A 19,996-nucleotide genomic window follows, 5' to 3' on the forward strand; every position below is an offset into this window, starting at 1 on the left:
TAAGGTTGACTTACAACCAATCACCATAAGGGTCGTTTGGACTGATGCATAGTGATCACTAGAATAGTGAGCACTGCATATCAGGCCAACTTCTCACAATACCGCCCCAAGATCGCTAAGGCATTGGAGGCCTTGATAGAAGTAGCCGCCATAGTAGCAAAGCGCCTGCAGATGCTGTCAAGCCGCTTATTTTCTCTGTCTGGAGGCACCGAACAAGGAGATGCCGATTCCTGGAGCGCCTCTGCGCTGCTTGCATTATTACTGAATCCGGTCAAGGATGCCCAAGCATGCAGGAGCAGAATCAGGTGCTTTGTATTTTCTTTCTATCCTTAGTAATAGAGCAGGAACAGAAGCCGGGCTCCTCATAAGCTTCAAACCTTCTTCCAATATATAATCCACTATAGGTATAGATCATACCGCTTTCTAGCAGGATCCTTAAAATCATAGTCGAAGCATTCAGTCTGTACTACGGGCAAAGGCAATTCAAATCTTTTAGAAGCCCTTACAGTAACTCAAGGAAGCCTCCAATGTCTCCTGGAGGCGAACTCGCTGGAGGCGGGGGATGGCAAAGATGTAGCGACATAATCATCCCATTTTCAGCCAACCAAGTTTGGATCCTGTATGAGCTCACCCTCCTCAGGCTGATCGTCCATTTCACTCTCAATGTAATCATCAAATAGTGTAATGCTCTGAGGAGCTGGTTTCTCTTCCTGAGAAGCAGGGGGTGAAGTAACCACTGGGAGTGGGGATTCAACCTGAATACCTGGTCCCCTGGGCGTTAGCAGGACTGGCTCCTCTTTCGTTTGTGAAACGTCGAACCCTTCTCGGCGTTATGAATAGATCCACTTTATAGTTTTGTAGAAACGTTGGTGCAATGTAGCTATTGTTTATTTTCATATACTCATGGCTATTGTTTGCTAGTTTATAGCCTCTTTTGGTCAGCTTAGGGATATATGGTCAATTGAAACGTTTTTTCCATTCAAATATGGCCGCCGATTCGCAAGTGATTTGTGTGGAGTGTTTCGGTCTGTGATTATCTCAGTTGATTATCGGAGTACAATACTACTTGTCTTTCTATATGACCATTAGAGATTGGAGATTTACTTACTGATATCATGATTCTCCAATAGGTATCAGTACAATACTGTTTTGACCATTCTAAGATGGCCGTAGGGTTGTAGATAGTCTTACGTACTGTTTTCATTTGGGTCACGTGATCGGACGCCGGTGTTTTTGAAATACAAGGAAGACGCCGAGAAGGGTTCGACGTTCCACAAACGAAAGAGGGCGGACGAGGTGTATTCATCTGTTGACACAAGTAAGTGTACGTTCCAGTAGATTTAAGAGGTGCAGGCGGTGAGCAGTTCACTTTTACATTAGCGTTTTCATTTATGTTTCAGACACTGCGAGGGCAACTTTGTGGCTTTCGGTACTGCTTAAAGCTGTAAGTACCGACCCGTTTTATGATTACTTTTTGACCTAGTGAGTTTCTGATTTGAGCCCTGGGCTTATATACGTGTTCATTCTATTTAGAACTACAATTGAGGCAGAAGGTAAGACCATTTTTATTCTTCATGGTTGGCTAAATACATCGATTTAATAGTAGGATTTAACGACCCACTACATCGGTTTGTTTTATAGAGTTGGTGACTAGAATAAGTCTCAGTGAGTATTACAAAGAATATTTGTATGTTGTAACAATTTCTTCTTCCTGTGGGTGCATGACACTGTGGGGCATGACCACTGCATACACGCATCAATGTGTTACATTGCTGTAGAAGAGAGTTTTGGGGTTTATTGACACCATTGGTGTGGTGATGGTTTATAGTGTTGTATATAGGTTGAGCACTGGCTTTGGGCACCAGTTGAAATGTGGGCAGACGGTTTATATCATGTTCTCAAGAGATTGTAGATATACCATTGATTATACCTATATTGTTTTAGATTCATGGTGCAACGCATGTCCTGATGATGGTCTCGTGGAATGACTATATGAGACCGAAATGTCTACACTATTGACGCTTCTTTGTATATATTGCCATCATTGAATGAATATCAAGCAATGTATAAAGTTGTAAATGAATGTATATATGGTTGATTTGTAAATACTGCCCATATAACGTCTTAAAAAGTGTCAAAAACGTACTGCACATGCTGAGAAAAACAAAGTACAATTTTTGTTGCCGTATATGAATGGATATGTGGAACAATATCTATACAATATAAAAAAAGTATATGTTTTGAAAGAAAAATGGATATATAAAAAGAAAATATATTTTTTGATACAAATGTCTCTTGAGTATTGTGATTTCATGCTCACTATTGTGACAAGTTACAAATTATAAGTAGTGTTAAATTATTCCTTTAGGAACACTTGTTGATTTGTTATCGAAGTCGTTACCAGCAGTCTAGAAGGGGACTAAAACCGTCATTGACGGAGTGCCCGTCGACGAGGCCACAGACGATGTCGTCGACTGAGTTGCCGTCTTCAGAGCTGTAGACGTAAACGTGGACGCAGTTGTCGACGATGCCATCGATGAGGTGATCATCTGATAGCGCCCACCCACTCCGCCGGCAATACGCTTGACCCCATCTTCTCCGCAAGCTCCCAAATCTCCTTCAGCCACACCACCGAACTCTACTGGACCGATCATAGCTCCGTCCACTTCACCTTCGAGAAGCCTACCACGCACACACCCAACAGATCCCCCGCCGCTCCTGGAGCAAAATCACCAAAGACCAGCTACACACCGCCTTCGCCCAAAGAACACCCACAGTTCCCACCGACCCAGACGCCGCTGCCAGCAACCTCAGACGATGGATTGACGACTGCGCCAACATCCTCGCCCGATCAAAAATCCCTCCAACAGACGCACCAACAAGCGGGGGAGAAGAAATGGCGCCACAAACCGACACCGGAGAACCAAGCAGCCCACAAGTACGCCATGCGCCTACACCATCACCTCATCAGATCTGCCAAAAAGACCTCCTTCAAGGACCACCTTGACAACAACGCACACAACAGCAAAGAGCTCTTCAACATTGTGAAGGAACTCTTCAATCCCAGCTCCAACACCAATGACATCCCACCATTGAAAGACCTATGCAACTCCCTGGCCTTCTTCTTCCACCGCAAGATCGCAGACATCCAAGACAGCTTCGACAGCCAGTCCACCACGGTAGCCAACGACACCTCAGACCCCACGGCCACCACCCACAGTGACCTCCTACTCAACTGGACCAACATCAGCGACGACAACACCATCAAAGTCATGAGCACCATCCACTCTGGCTCCCAGTCAGACCCGTGCCCTCACAACATCTTTAACAAAGCCAGCGCCACCATCGCACCCCACCTCCGCAAGGCCATCAACATCTCCTTCGAGACCGCGACCTTCCCGGAAAGCTAGAAGCACTCCGAGATCAACGCACTGCTCAAGAAACCCAAGGCAGACCTGAAGGACATCAAGAACTTCCGGCCCATCTCCCTGCTCCGGTTCCTGGCGAAGGTCATTGAGAAAACTGTCAACAAACAGCTGACCCACTACCTCGAGGAGAACAACATCCTGGACCCGCACCAGTCCGGGATCCGCAGCAACTACAGCACAGAAACAGCCCTCATCGCCGCACTGATGACATCAGGGCCCTGCTGGACAATGGCGAGACCGCGGCCCTCATCCTCCTGAACTTATCAGCTGCGTTGGACATGGTCTGCCACCGCACCCTACGCACTCGCCTCCACGACGCAGGAATCCGAGGCAAAGCACTGGACTGGACCACCTCCTTCCTCTCCGGCAGAACACAGAGCGTCCGCCTCCCTCCCTTCCGATCCGAAGCCAAGATCATCTGCGGCGTACCCCAAGGATCTTCCCTCAGCCTAACGCTGTTCAACATCTACATGGCCCCGCTGGCCCACGTCGCCAGACCGCACGACCTCAACATCATCTCCTATGCCGACGACCCATAACTGATCCTCTCCCTCGCCAAGGACCCCGTCGCCGCCAAAACCAACCTCCACGAAGGTATGAAAACCGTTGCAGAATGGATGAAGAACAGCTGTCTGAACCTGAACTCGGACAAGAGGGAGGTCCTCATCCTCGGCTCCACCCCATCTGACTGGGACGACTCCTGGTGGCCAACGGGCCTGGGAGTAGCACCGACACCCACCGACCACTCAGGCAACCTGGGATTCATCCTCGATTCAACACTCTCCATGACCAAGCAAGTCAACGCCATCTCATCCTCCTGTTTCAACACCCTCCGCATGCTCGGAAAGATCTACAGGTGGAGCCCCACTGATACTAGAAGAACGGTCACCCAGGCCCTCGTCAGCAGCAGACTGGACTATGGAAACGCCCTCTACGCGGGAGCCCCGGCCGAACTGCTGAAACGACTGCAACACATACAGAATGCCTACGCATGCCTGATCCTCGACATCCCTAGCCACAGCCCCATCACACCCCACCTGAGAGACCTGCACTGGCTTCCCATCAACAAGAGGATCACCTTCAAAATCCTCACACATGCACACAAGGCACTACACAACACCAGACCAGCATACCTCAACAAACGACTCAATTCTACACCCCGAACCACAAGCTCCGCTCCACCGCCCTCGCCACCGTCCCCCGCATTCGAAGAGCGACCATCGGCGGCAGATCGTTCTCCTACCTCGTCGCCAAGTCCTGGAACACCCTCCCCATCCTCCTACGGCAGACCGAAGACCTACTAACCTTCAGGAGGCTACTCAAGACCTGGTTGTTCGAGCAGTAGCAGCACCTCCCCCTCCCCCAGCGCCTTGAGACCCTTACAGGTGAGTAACGCACTTACAAATGTCTTGAATGGTCGTCACAGTACTCGTCGGTGAGGTCGTCACCACTGCCGTCATCGACACGGTCATAGCCACCAACGTCAACGGCGATTTGGCTGCCGTTCTCCAACACGGATCCATCGACTAAGCTTTTTTTGTCAACGAAGCCTGTCTTAGAGGTGTGACAAGCAGAGAAGCAGTAGAAGAATTTTTATGATCAGAGTCTTTCTGTCAGGGCTGCTTTTTTGGCAGTGGAAGGTTTATCAGCCTTCATTTTCTTTGGCTCACCCTTTAATGAGGTAGAGCCCTCATTTTTACGTGTCCTCTCAGCTGAGGATGGCCCAGGTCTTTCTTCAAATCAGATTCAGAATCCGATCAAGATTTTTTCTTCTGAAGCCATAATAACAATCTGGCCTCCCTGTCAGTATTTACAGTCCTAAGCAGTATGCTTGGGATAGAGGCAATAAAGGCAATCCTTGTGGGAGTCCTCAGAGAAAAGTCTTGCCTTCCCACAAGATCTGCAGGATCTGAAAAGCCTTTTCTTAGATCCTCTGAACTTTTTAGAAGCAAAGAAGATAGAAAACCAATACCTTTAGGTGAATTCAGCAGGTTCAAATGTTCACTCAATGAAAAACTGAGCAGAGATCAGGGAGACTCCCTTACACACGACGTGCGGATAGAAATCTATAGTATGGTGGCTCTGCTGGGGAGTTGAGGTCTAGGGCGCATCTCTGATTGGTTAAAGTTTAGACTTACATGAAGATGCTGTGGATGTTCAAGTTTTCCTTTCTTTTTGATGCTTTCTAATGTACTTTTATAGTACCACTTTTCTAACTACCACGAGACTCCCACCATGACAACAGGGAAGTTTCAAGCATGTTCAATCTGTGAAAGATTCAATACTGGAGCATTATCTGTTCCTTTGGGGACTAGATTTATCTTGGTTTTCTGCTCTGCTACGGTTTGTCTGTGTTTAGCTTCAGCGCCCTAGCTGCTTACATTCAAATATAGCCACAGTTGAGTTACTGCTGCCGTTTTCACTGGTGCCTCTCCCACTGTGGCTCCCATCCGCTGCTTGTATTTTTATTAGGCTTTTTGCACTTTTCGAACTCCACCATCATCTGGGCTTTTTCTAGTTGGATATTTGCTGAGTTTGGGCTTCCTTTTAAGGGGGATTGGGCTTTTTTTTTAGGTATGACCTGCAAAGGGTTTACATCCAGTCTCTTCTCTTTCCCGGCTTTTCATTTAGTCCTGTGCAGGTCACTTACTTTTCTTCAAGTTCTATTGGTTGTAGCATATTTTCTTGCATTGACCACTGCTCGTTTTAAAAACAAATTATTTTTGCTGTATGTGTCCGACCCTTCTGGTGAGGTAGGCTGCCATATTGGAAGAGGATCTTCTGTAATTACTGCTCCGTAGTCTAGATCGGGTACCTGAACATAAGATTTTTTAATCATTTTGATTGCGATCTCATATGCTGTTTAACTCGACATCCTTCGTGAGAAATTGAAAGTAGTCTAGTACAAAATTTTTGCTTGCATCACTTAAAAATAACAAACATTTTTTTTTTTTCATTTCCGCATGGGACATAGGGTGAAATTTGATTTCTCGTGCATTTACATAAACGTGCTGCACTGCAGTGATAGCTTTCTTACTGTGTTGAACGGTTGGTCGCTGAATAAGCCCCCGTGTGAGTGTGTGCTAGTTCCACTTGCAGCCTCCTACGCAACCCGGAAGAACATCTATCTCCAGGTCTGAGAACTGCTTTACTACTCCAGAAAACAAGCATTTGCAATGCAATAGGTCTCGCATTAATTAAGTTTGAGCTATTGGCACTGCTAAATATTGCAACACAAATTGCAACAAAAGTCTATAAATTGTAGGCCAAAATAAGTGTCTTTATTTTTGTAGCAATAGTGGCCTGCTGCGCTTTAGATGAATATGTTTAAAAGTAAAGTGCGCCATACTGCGATTGCTACAATAGTTAATTGTGGATGCGTTGACAATTAATGTGTGCACTGATGGCTGGTGGAGTGTGTGGCTGTAGAAATTGTGCACGGATGGCTGGTGGTGTGTGTGCCTGGTGGAAGTGTGCACTGCCGGCTGGTGGTGTGTGTGCCTGGTGGAAGCAAGCACTGAAGGCTGGTGGTGTGTGTGCCTGGTGAAAGCGTGCACTGACGCTGGTGGTGTGTGCCTGGTGAAAGCGTGCACTTACGGCTGGTGGTGTGTGTGTGTGTGCCTGGTGAAAGCGTGCACTGGCTGGTGGTGGTGTGTGTGCCTGGTGAAAGCGTGCACTGACAGCTGGTGGTGTGTGTGTGCCTGGTGAAAGCGTGCATTGACGTCTGGTGGTGTTTGTGCCCGGTGAAAGCGTGCACTGAGAACTGATGGTGTCTGTGTCTGGTGAAAGTGTGCACTGACGGTGTGGTTTTGTGTGTGTGGTTATGTGTGTGGTTGTATGTGTGGTTGTATGTATGATTGTGTGTGTGGTTGTGTTTGTGTATGTGTGGTCGTGTGTGGTTGTGTGTGTGAGGTTGTGAGTGTGGTTGTGGGTGTGGTTGTGGGTGTGTGGTTGTGTGTGTGTGTGTGTGTGGTTGTGTGTGTGATTGGGTGTGGCTGTGTGTGTGTGGTTGTGTGTGTGGTTGTGGTTGTGTGTGTGTGTCTGTGGTTGTGTGTGTGTGTGTGGTTGTGGGTGTTGTTATGTGTGGTTGTGTGTGTGGTTGTGTGTGTGGTGGTGTGTGTGGTTGTATGTTGGACATATTGTAAGTGCCTGTGGAGTGTTGCCAACTGTGGGGGCAGGGAGTACCACAAACGGAAGCACTCAGGCATCCCCTGCCACAGTAGCACCCCCGAGATTGAACACAATAGCGAGGCTTTGTTATCAGTGGGGAAAGTGCACACAGGACAGGACACGTAGGACAGTGCACAGAGGTGGTGCAATCAGGGTAGTGCACGCAAGACCATGCACACAGGAAGGTACACAGGACGTTACACGCAGGACCATGCACTCATGACGTGGCAAACCTACTGTTGCACACACGCCAGTGCACACAGGACAGTGAACACAGGAGGGTGCACACTGGGTGCCTGGTGTGCAGCTCTTGCGACTGACCAGCAGCATGCGAGTTAAATGTACCACGTCGGAACTGTGACTTGGGAAGAGGAGGAGGGCCGTGTGCACGCGGCCAAGATTGTGTATCTTATACTGCATAACCTTGCCTCCAAGATAAAGCATTCTGGCTCTTAATGTGCTAATGACTAACTGATAAGAGGGATTGAAAGAAACTGCTTAGTCCGCCGTAGCCAGAAATGTAGAGACTAAAAACTGTGCCCCCCCCCCCCCCCCCCCCACCTCACCTACACAGACACACAACGGAAAGGTGCGGCACGCAAAGCCAATAGGTCACACATTTGGGGCCTAAAAAAGTGTTTAGCTAGTTATTGGTTTAGCCAATGTGTTTAAGCTGTAAGGGCTGAGACACTGTTAAGTAGCCCAGCAAGTCCTAATTCAATAAACAAAACCAATCCTAGTAAAAAAATGTGTGTTTCTCCTGTAAATTTTCCATTGCCTGAGTATGTTTTATTCTTAATTATAAATAAATTCCTATCACACTATCATGCCAGCTAAGCACAGTCCGAAGTATGTAATGGAAATAAACTGCAAATGCAATGAGCAGTGTGTGTTTATTTCCAAAAATCGTTTCTTATATAAAAATTCCAAAGTTGGGCTTGTGTTGTTCTAAAATATAAATACATTTAGAAACCTCAATCCTGTCAGCTAAGCACTTTGACAAACATTTATTTAAAATAAATCACAGTATCCAAATGTCCCTTTAGCAAAAGGAGGAGATACCGTGATATTACGTGTGAAAAGCTTGAAGGGCTGGCACAACGTCAGTGGCACAACAAGTCCTGCTTTATGTGGAGTAAAATGCCATAATTATACTAGCCTTTTGCAAATTTTGCACAAAGTATACAATATACTAAAATGCAAACAATGTACCATCTACTGACAGCATGCCAGCCCTTTGAGCCTTTCAGACACAAAACATAATATGTACTCCTTTTGATAAAACGCGCTTAGACGAGGTGTAAACATGTAAAATGTGGTGCTGTTTATTAAAAAGAAACCATATCACATTACTGTGCCTGAAAGACTGTAAGGGGTGCGCATAGTTTAGAAATGTTAACTCCATCAGTTGGATCATGGTTATAGAAACTGAAATTAAAGGCACAAGTGGCTGCCAGCTATTACATCACAACAAGGGACCCGGAGACTGGGAGTGACATCACCGAGGAAGTGGCAGTGAGCTGGGTGTCAAATCACAACAAGTGAGCCTGCAGGTTGGAAATGGCTGCCAGCTGACTGAGAGCAGCCAGGACGCAACCGGACTCAGCCGCAGATAAAGGGTGAAATCAAAGCCCGTGTGAAGGACACAGAAATCAAGGGGAGACTGATGCAGCATCTGTCTATATTAAGTTTAGAGGTCGTGACTTAGAAAAAGGTCTACTGCAAAGTGTAAAGTGATGTTGTTGAAAGGGATGGGCTAAAAGGGAGGGGGGAATGCAAGGAGCACAGCTGTACCCGGTGATCACTTTAGCGGCTGCTTTGATGTTCTCAGTGGCCGTGCGGCTCACTGAGAACATCAAAGCGGCCGCAAAAGTGATCACGCAGGCTAACAAATGGTGCACTGTACCCGATCCGGCTGTTTGGGAGCACTTTCAGAAGCCCCACTAAATATCTTGCAAAGCATCACTTACACGATAGCTAGGCGAGGCCTAAAAACAAAGAGGCCTAACCATTTCCTAATGTACTGCCTGTCCGCAGCACAGTGGTTCCTGCAAAGGGTTTCTGCACTTTCTGCCTCCAACCAAGCAGTGGGAAATGGGAATCATCTTAATACAGGACAGTGCTGGAGCTCTATACTGACAGCTGTCCACATCACCTCTTCATGCTGCTGTCGCTCACCTAGAGCCGTCTTAGCTTTTAACTTCCCATGTTGAATTGTTTGTGTTCGGATAGCTAGCAGTCTCGGCGTCCATCGCTTTGCAACCCTGGTAATGCTTTGCTGCCCATTGTCCAGAAAGGGATCCAGCTTTTTGTCAAGAATGCCCTGCACCGATGAATACAAAAATGCAATCCGTTTAAAGCATCCTGCCGTGCTTACTAGAATACCGAAGCACTACACAGCTAGTGACTGGAGACACAAAGCACTCTGCATTGAATGTGCCACAAACATAGGGTGGCACTGCACTCAGAAGCACGGATGCTGACTACTATTTTAATTTATCCATTCTATGGTGATATGAGTTTTAATCACTTTCCTATAATATTGATTTGTCGAACCATTGGAACAATTGCGAGTCCGCTAGCAGATTATTCAACAATGGACAAGAAATCTTTTGACTTGGTGCTGGATGAAGTGCGAAAGGTAAAATCAAAATGTTTGTGTTAAAATGTTGTAAAGAGCTATAACCGGAGGATGGTGTATAGCTGCTAAGTCAACCCAGTCCATGCGTACCGTTTTCTTTCTTAGCATGCTGGGATGTATATTCCTGTTCTCATAGTAGTGGGCTAAACAAGAAAAGTCCAAGACTGCAAAGAAAAATACTGCTCTGGGGCAGCTAGTTACTCATGGACCGGAGATTCTTGGCTAGACTGGTGGTGAGTAGGTAAGGGCGATAGAAATATTGTGCAGTGCGTGGGTTCATATTGTAAATCTCACTCACAGAAAAACTCTACCAATTAGAAGCATCTCGATTTACCAGTTTGATATTCCATTCTTCAAATGTCTTAGTTCAACATACCCCAGTCAGTCCCACCCCATTTCTACATCTCTTATACACAATTTGGCTTGTTCTTATATACTATGAACACTATAGGTTTTTATCCTTACTGCATCTGTTCATTCTTAATTGCCAACCTCATCGATAACTGTATTAGCTTCTTATTCTCTGGGTTTTCAGGTATTCATTTGTAACGTCTTTAAATACTTTACTTTGTTTCACCAGTCATGTGAATAATGTAATTCTGTTTGCAAATCAGAGCTACTCAACAGTTCAATAACCCTGTTCCGTCAAACTGCCTACCCCACATCTTCCATATCATCTCCCCTCTCTCGACCAAAATCATCAATGCCTCGCTAGCGCATGGTCACATCCCGGATTGCCTAAAAACGGGTCAAGTTACCCCAATCCTAAAAAAAACGACAGCAAACACCTCCGGCCCTAATAACTTCCGACCTATAACCAACATCCCCATGCTAGCCAAGGTCCTGGAAAAATGTGTTCAGCAACAACTGAACCAACACATCACAGATTTCAATCTACTGAATGTCCACCAATCGGGCTCTAGACCTGGCCACAGCACAGAAACAGCCATTCTGCATATAGTAGACAACGCCCTCCTCGCTCTTGACCATAATGAAACCTGCCTACTAGTCCTGCTAGACCTCTCTTCAGCCTTCGACACGGTCAATCACGACAAAATTCTAAATAGACTGGAAAACAGGATGGACTCATCTGGCACAGTCCTTCAATGGTTCAAATCTTTTCTGGAAAACACAAATATTTCTCTCCCTCCTCACCCAACCTACTAGGAGTGCCTCAAGGCTCAACCCTAACACCCACGCTATTTAACTTATATGTCTAACCACTAACAAAACTACTATAGTAGGCGAACATCTCCCACCACAAGAATGCGGACGACACTCAACTTTACATCAAAATCTCCTCCATTGAAGAGATAAAGATGAAGAATCAAGCCCTTGAAAAGACCGTCCACTGGTTAACGATCAACTTCTTCAAGCTAAGCTTTGCAAAAAATGGAATTTCTCTTAATTCCCCCCCCCCCCTAAAAACACCCTGGAGATAAAGGAATGGACCAAGATGATCACTGCGCTGAATTGCACGCCGAATTTGGTGAACTCCACCAAATCGCTTTGCATTACAAATTGATTAAAAATCTTACCATGCAAACACACATCAACCTGTTGGCCAAGAATGCCCGCTTTCACCTCAGCTATATCAGAAAAATGAAACCATTCATCGAGAACCCTGACCTCAAAACGGCAGTTCAGGCTTTAGTCATCTCGAGGCTGGAGTACGGATGTACTACCTTCTCGGGGCTTCCCAAAATCTCAACAGCCCCTTTAAAAACCTGTCTCAATGCAGCAGCAAGACTCCTAACAGGATCTAGGAAATCTGACCACATACCGCCACACCTGAAGGCGCTCAACTGGCTACCCTACGAAGCTAGAATCCACCTAAAGATGGCTTGCATCACTCATAAAGCGCTTCACCACAATACCCCCCAGTACCTATCCCAAAAAAGTACCTTATCTGGAGGAAACAGTCACTCTAGGAGCTACAACAACCTACTGCTGAAACCCTTGAGTTTCAGCTAGAAAATTCTCTGAAGCGGCACCAAGAATATGGAACTCGCTACCTACCTCCAAACATCAGAAAAATCTCCTCTACAACCCTATTCAAAAGGTAAGCAAAATCATTCCTGCTGAGCAAATTCCTCCCCTAATTACGCACAGGCCTCATCTTATGGGGCCAGTCTCTTTTTCAGTGTCTTAAAGGGCACTTAACCAGGCAACGGCTTCAAACTTATCTCTACTCTCCCCTCAATGACTTACGCGTACTCGAACTTGTTCTTTCTGACATTTCCTGTTTCTGTTACCTGCCGACCCTTGTTAAAAATATGCTGATACTTTGTCTGCTCTGCTCTGGTAAAGGTTTGTATTCTTACTATGCTTTCTCTGTAAAATGCTCAGATACCCTATCCTGGGTCTGGTTCGCACTATAGAAAACTCTAAAAAATAAAAAATAAAATGTTGATTATCTGTATACATTCCCGATCCGTTCCTTTGCGTTTTTTAAACTTCTACCTATGCTGGTAAACCTCTTACAAGTAGTTGTGTCATCGTGCAGGCGTTTGGAATGGCCATCTGTAAATATCGCACTGAGTTTATTAGTTCTACTGTGCTTGCTTCTGTAGAAGGAACAGATTGCCCTACAACCCCTTTCTGAAACCCGACAGGACACTGAGAGGGGGAAAAGTTTGCTGATCGCTGCAGCAACCGACAACTTCTGCAAGTAGGAAAAATTAACACAGTGTTTAGTTTATCCTCCCTCTATGTCAGTCCCTCCAGTCTTCTGCCTTTATTCTCAGGAGAGGGGGTTATTTACCACGCTTTGCTATCGGGCTGTCCTTATATATCCGTTGGGTTTCTCTTCAGAGATAAAATAACAGATCTAAGGGCTTGTCTAACTCACATCTGCGAATGTAGCATGAAGAAGTCGAGGGGAAACAAGCGCTGCCTATGATAGCTTCGTTACCATTTACCGTCCATCATCTCGGCAATTCGAGGTGCCCTGTAAGCTCTGCATATGCATTTGTGAATCGAAGTGTTGTTCTGAGAGATATGATGCATCTTTTTTCCATCCTTTAACATGATTAGCTCTGTATAGGTAGATCTTAGTAAGAAGGGTAATGAAAATAAATACACAGATCACCGATGCACACAACAGAGCAACAAAAGAACGTATTGCAGAGATAGGCACGCACACTACAGCAAACAAATAGTCCTTCACATGCATAACACAGAAACAAGCATAACTCAGAATCCAGCCAAACTCACAAACAATATTAGTCATGTAACACGATTTATACATGTGTACAGCATGAACACTCGTCATTCCACACTGTGTGCTCAAAATAGTTTACAGCCAAACATTGGCCAAGGCAACAGAATGTGACATACAAAGGTGAGACCTATTGCTTTGCCAATGCTTGTTTTTTTAGGGTGCTCCTTTTACATTTTATTTAGGCAAAGGCTGCGAGAGCATGCACTATGGTATGCGCTCTCGCTTGGAGACTCTTATGTTCAGTAGTGGACTCGGAACACACCCACAGATTACATTTGTTGTCATAATTGGCGCTTTTCATTGCTGCCTTCTCATTGGGGCAGCACTTGCCATGTGTCACTTTGTTTTTGCCCCGCAGCGCAAGGACCAAGTACAGGTTCATTTCCTTAGTACCCCTCCGCTGGTCATCTGCTGCATGTGCTGTGATGCAGGTACTATTTGCAGAATGATGCGATCAGACACTGTCAATGCTGACAAAGTCAAATCTCTTTGTTTTTCTATACTTATACCCACCTCCTCCCTATGTCATCTGTCCCATCCATGTTACTTCTCCTCATCCGGAAGGAAGCTATGTGCTGTTGATGCATGTCACTTCAACACTGCTTTATTTGAATCAATCTGTGTTTCGTCACTGCTCCACTAAAAGGTTCAGAAGTGACGTTTGGTCAGCACTGGCTAATTAAGGAGGCTGCAAAGAAGAGGGGCACTGAAGCCAACAAATGGTAAGTGAGCTCCACACCCTTTTTTGTAAACAGTAATGTAGGGGCCAAATTTAGTGCTGGTGGCGCCCAGTGTTACAGTGTTTGTTGATGCCCCCAGTGACCACCTCCGCCACGGATTCCCTAACAACCGCCCTTTAAAAATGCCTCTCAAGTCTCCATACCCACTCCCTCTCAGATGCATTTAATCGGTTTTATAGAGCCACACATATCAGTGAATGTTGTCAGAGCACTTTACATCACACACATATTACACAGAGACAATCAATTCATAGATGTGTTAATCAATGTACAGGACACATTACATAAGCCGGAGGACTACATGGTGTAGGAGTGACATGTCATTCACAAAGGTAAGCAGCATAGTTTAAGAATGATTGGTCTGGAGAAGCACAAGCTCAGAATTAAAAACGTAACATTATGGTTGGGGGTTCTCTTTAATAATAAGAATCAATTTCTACCTAAATGAACCCATGTTGCAACGTTAGGATAATGAAAGACTGGGGAAAATTCATAATGCTCTATCCTATACCCTGCAGTTTTCATGCAGGTGTTTGATGACAGTTAATTGCTCACTGTTCTACATTAGTATTTTCACTTATAAACTGCAAGTAACAATAGGATCACTCTGGCAAAAGCAGTAACCAGCTGACTTCTTCAATTACATGCACTTTGTGATCCGCAGAGTACACGTTCTTAGCAGCATGCATATTTTACCTCAGTTTCCACTCACTAAACAATGCAACCTAAAGATCTTTCCACAAAAAGTTATCAAATGGCCTTCTGCCGTCTCTCAAAAACATAACCCAAACTGGATCAAATTAATACTTCATTACAAAAATCATCACACACAAGTACAAAAATGGTTCAAAACATCAGCTCTCTTCGGATCACCCACCATTAATCCGGCTCCAACTGACAGTTCCTTAACCTTCAATCATCACATTAACAAACTATTGAAACTATTGATACAGACTGGAACTTCTAAAGAAAATGAAAACTCCATCTCTCCAAGAAGACTTCGAGTATTGGTGCAAGCTTCGGCAATCTTTGATATAGCCATATTGGCTTTTCCCTCTATCACATCCCTTATGGCCATCTTGCATGCCTTGACATAAAGCAAACACACAAAAAATGAAACTACATAACACCAGTCCGGAAACTACTTTACTGGATTTGATCAGACGGGCAAATTGCCTTTAAGTTCACCCAATTAACGCACATAGCTGTACACTCAGGATTACCAAAACTAGACACTTCATAGAGGTCAAAGGATAACAAGAGGAAAAGAAAACTAACCCCACCATATCACATCCGCAAAAAATAGGAAAAGTGCTAATTCTTGTGCCAGCACCCAAACTATGGTTCCAACTTCACGAAAGCATAATCTTCTGATCTTCCATAAAAACCTCAAAACATTTGTTAGAACTACACCTTTCATTTAGTTCACCACCTTAGCTAAGCAGAGATAGATCAGTGTATAGTTCTGCTATAAGTTTAGAGACTCCCCTTACTCGTGAAATGGACTCTCCCTATTTCACATGGCTGCTCACACTGCCTGTGCACCAGCTAAGACTTTCTGCAACAAAAGGTGCTGTGATGTCAGTCAGGCTCTGCCCATTGAAATGCGCCGCAGGCAAGGGGAGAGACGTGCCTGTTAGAAGGGGTGACCCTAGCCGCTTTACCAGCACAAGGAGCCCCCGGCGGACACATGGTTTCAATCGTAGAGAACTGTCTACTGCAGAAATCGAGCTCAGTGAACAGAACAGGATGAAAGGGATCTCGTGAGGACATGTAATAGTTGTTGCCCAATGAGTGCTAGTTGTTCGTTTTTTTGTTGCTTTTTTTTGCATAATTATATAGCGCAAACTCGACCCGAAGGTATTGGAGCGCTTTACATGAGCACCGTATTTACATTACACATTCAGGCACGGGAAGATTACGTGATTTGCCTAGAATCACAGGATGTGGACGCGACCCCGAGGCTCGAACCCTGGTTTCCAGCACCAAAGTCGGCCTTCTAGCTAACGGACCACATCCTCTCCCCTTCGTTCGTTTACCCTCTCATGCTATTTTTAATGCATTTTGCATCTTTCTTGTTTTGGTTTTTAATTCAAAATGCACAAATACAAGTGCGGAACCCAAAAGTCCAAAATAAATAAAACTAAAGGCCAGAATGAGTTACTCAAGCCCGATATGATAGTATCTAAAATCAACTTGGCCCCACAGGGTTCATTTTTAAAAAACAGTTTTAATATACCGGTTTATTCCGCCATAATTACCGTTTCAGGCTGCTATCGACACTTTTATCAGTCGCAGGATATGAGAATATGAGAACGTTTACAACAGTACGAGGGGCGGCAGTGCACGAAAAACATACGTATTTCCATTTCACACAAAAGCTGTACTCTTTTTTATGACCTTTGAAATATTAAAGTTTCACTTGGCCCTGCCTGGATTTAAACTTTCAAATCATAGACAAAACTAGCCGCTGGTGCGTCAGTCACTAGACCACATTACCACCAAAGAAAGTGACTAAGTAAACAAGCTGGGTGAAAGTGGCTCAGAACAAACTATGGCTTCTTTCATTTACTTGCTGACCCCATGAAATGGATCCCCCCCAAAAAAAGCCAGCGAGCAAAAAAAAGCCAGCGAGTGGTGCTCGCGCGCCACTGCGAGCCGTGCTTTCAATTATCGCGCCCGTGTCGGGGCACGATAATTGAAACTACATGACGGCCTATTGGTGTCTATTACGCGCACCAAGCTCGTAATAGACACCAATAGGCCGTGGGCGGAGCAATGCGCCCGCCTTTGGCCAATTGCGTGCAGTCTTTTTAGAAAAAGACGCACGCAAAGGCCAATCGGTAGCACAAAAGGAATCGCAAACGCACGAGCGTGTGCGATTCATAGGTCAGTGCTAAAACCCCGTTTTTTCCTTACAAAATGTCTCGCGCAGTGCAACGCAGGCGCGAGACCTAAAAAGTGATAGAAAGGCTCAGGGTAGGGGTACGCAGGTCAAACACGCTGAGCATGAGAAGCATTTCCCAACCTATTTCAAAACTGGAGAGGATGTACACTAAACGATGTACACTTAAACGGGGAATATGGCACGTCCTTGAGTGGTAAAGACCGCACACTAAAGGCTTTCGTTTGTTAATACAAACAAATATTTCTGGTAATGCTACTAAGTAGCCTGGTATGGTACCCAGAGATCAGAAAAGAGGAAAAAAAGAACACAGAAGTAGCTGGGAACAGAGAACACTTTTAGATGTATGCAGATGTATGTAGACAGATTAGCAAATAGGCAGAAACACAGAAAGATACACATGCCATACACATAAACGATGCGGAATGCAGGGCAGTCAATCAGATTACCTGATTTATAGCCCTCTTTAGAACTTTCTGTATAATAAAACGGCTTTGCAGCACAGAAAGCATTTAGTAGGAACAAAATACATACCTGGACTGTGCGCAGTAGTTTGAAGCTTTCACTCCAGTAAATCAGAACACCATCTTTGCTGATAGTTAGAAAGCGTCCAGTCGATGTGTCATTCTCAACAATTCTTTCTTGTACACCTCTCTTTCCAATACCTCGATTTATGTTTGGAAAAAATACCACTTTTACAATAATTTCTCGATGCGCTCTAGGGACAGACAAAATACAAAATGGTAAAACGTTACTAGGAAAAATAAAGAAAGTGGAAAGAGGGAGAAAGAACAGTAAGCGAAAGGGAGAGAAGACAAATGTATGGAAAATGATCTGAAGGAAACCGAATGAGTAGAGAATTTACGTAATGACGTAATGCACAAACCTTGCTTAAGTGTATATTCACCCACATTTTAATAATGGGAAGCCCAGCCAAAGAAGCAGAGGAAGCAATGAGGCTGCTTCTGTGAGGGACGAAGGATGGTTTAATTTCATATGCAAAGTAAAGAGTGCTTGATTCAAGTACTATTTTATCAATAAGAGATACTGATGACAAGCCAGTTTTGGAATTGATGGATAGGTAACGTAGGTTGGTTGAACTCGGGAAAGAGTTGTAAAGAGCGATGATGTAATGTTTTACAGAGACTCGATAACAGAAACATCGTTCGGAGTAGCTCGAAGTCATTGAATACATTGGGCCAAAGGAGTCAGAAGGGCTTTAGAAGGAACATCAGTTCACTGTTCGTGAGCATGATGGGAACGCGCTACAGGTAAATAAAAGAGTATTAATAATTTCAGTGAGTGACATGGGCCCGAGGAAAATGGAAAATGATGTGGATGGAACCTAAACAATGCGCAGATGTAATATTTACATGAGCACCTTTGCTGGGTCTCACTCTACTCGATAGTCCGGCTGATTCTGCTTAAAATTCTCAACAAAAAGGTACTACACTCCCATTACGTTGTACAAGTACCTAAAGAATGACCAAGATGTGAAAATCTGGTTGTGAGGTTCGATCACATATAGGGTGACCACCTCAAGCAATCTCATTATAGGCACCGTTTCCAGCCCTGGGCTTTTGTGTAAGAAATGCGTTACGTACCTGTAACTGCAGTTATCCAGTATTGGTGCCTTTCATAGATTCACATGCCTGAATCATTCCCCGTCGTCGAGTAATGTCCATATAGACATATAGAGAATAGTAGGCCTAAAGGCCTCACATTAGTAACATATCCATGTCCTTTTGTAAAAAGGACCAAACTCTAGAGAAGAGCCAATCAGCTGTCACCTCCCTCTAGAACCCTCCTGGCAGGAGCCTCAGTCCCACAGATTCTCGTATGCACTAAGCTAAGTAAGCTAAGTAGGCGTGTTACTGAGAGAATTAGGTGAGTCCTTCCAGGGGAGGCGGGAGGGTTGCATGTGAATCTATGAAAGACACCGATACTGGATAACTGCAGTTACAAGTAAGTAAAGCATTTCTTATCCAGTATTATGGGTGTCTTTCATAGATTCACATACCTGAATCAGAGTAGCAAGCAATGCAGAGTGCATATTTTGGATGGTACAGTATATACAAGTCATTAGATAATAACATATTAAGCGACTAGTAATAGCCAATAGATGCCAACAACAAGTATCAGTAAAGAAATGTGCATACAAGAGAAGAATGGAGGGACGAAAGAAGGCTCACCTCAGTGAAATAGATGGCGTAGTACTGCTTGTCCCACTGCTGCATCATTCATAAGCCCCGTGTCCAGGCAGTAATGCCTAGTGAAGGTATGTGGCGACTTCCATGTTGCCGCTCTGCAAATGTCAATGACCGGCACCCCTGCAAAGAGTGCCATAGAAGTGGACATAGCTCTCGTGGAGTGGGCTCGCACCTTAGAGCGTAGTGGCTGTCCTGCTTGTTCATGACAGAAAGAGATGGCCGCAGAAATCCAGCGTGAGATGCTCTGTTTAGAAAGTGGGAGACCCTTCCTAGGTCAGCTGTAAGCAACAAATAGCTGGTTTGACTTCCTGAACGCTTTTGTTTTGTTGATGTAAAATTTTAAGCATCGCTTGAGATCCAAGGAATGCAATGATCTCTCTGCTGCTGTACTGGGATTTGGGAAGAAGGAACGCAAAACCACAGGCTCATTAAGGTGGAAATCCGACGGAACTTTTGGGATAAATTTCGGATTGGTCCTCAGGATCACCCTGTCATTTTTAAATTGCAGAAAAGGATCCTGAATTGAAAATGCCTGCAGTTCACTCACCCTCCTTGCAAAGGTGAGCGCAAGAAGGAGCGCTGTCTTCCAAGAGATGTATTTCAGGTCAGCTCTGTGCACTGGCTCGAATGGATGCTTCATGAGCTGATTAAGAACTACATTCAGATGCCAGGTAGGTGG

The 19,996-nt window shown here is 44.9% G+C and overlaps 1 protein-coding gene across 1 annotated transcript in view; it reads right to left on the reverse strand.

Moving 5' to 3' along the window:
* The window catches only part of EFCAB8 (EF-hand calcium binding domain 8), a 1,673,324-nt gene that overhangs the window by 1,534,340 nt on the left and 118,988 nt on the right, over positions 1-19,996 (reverse strand). The window contains exon 3 of the mRNA XM_086932659.1: positions 17,642-17,825. Coding sequence (XP_086788785.1) covers positions 17,642-17,825 — 184 coding nt within the window. The remainder of the gene's footprint in view (positions 1-17,641; positions 17,826-19,996) is intronic.

Source organism: Lissotriton vulgaris, chromosome 7 (genome assembly GCF_964263255.1).
Source record: "Lissotriton vulgaris chromosome 7, aLisVul1.2, whole genome shotgun sequence".
In the NCBI taxonomy this organism is placed as follows: domain Eukaryota; kingdom Metazoa; phylum Chordata; class Amphibia; order Caudata; family Salamandridae; genus Lissotriton; species Lissotriton vulgaris.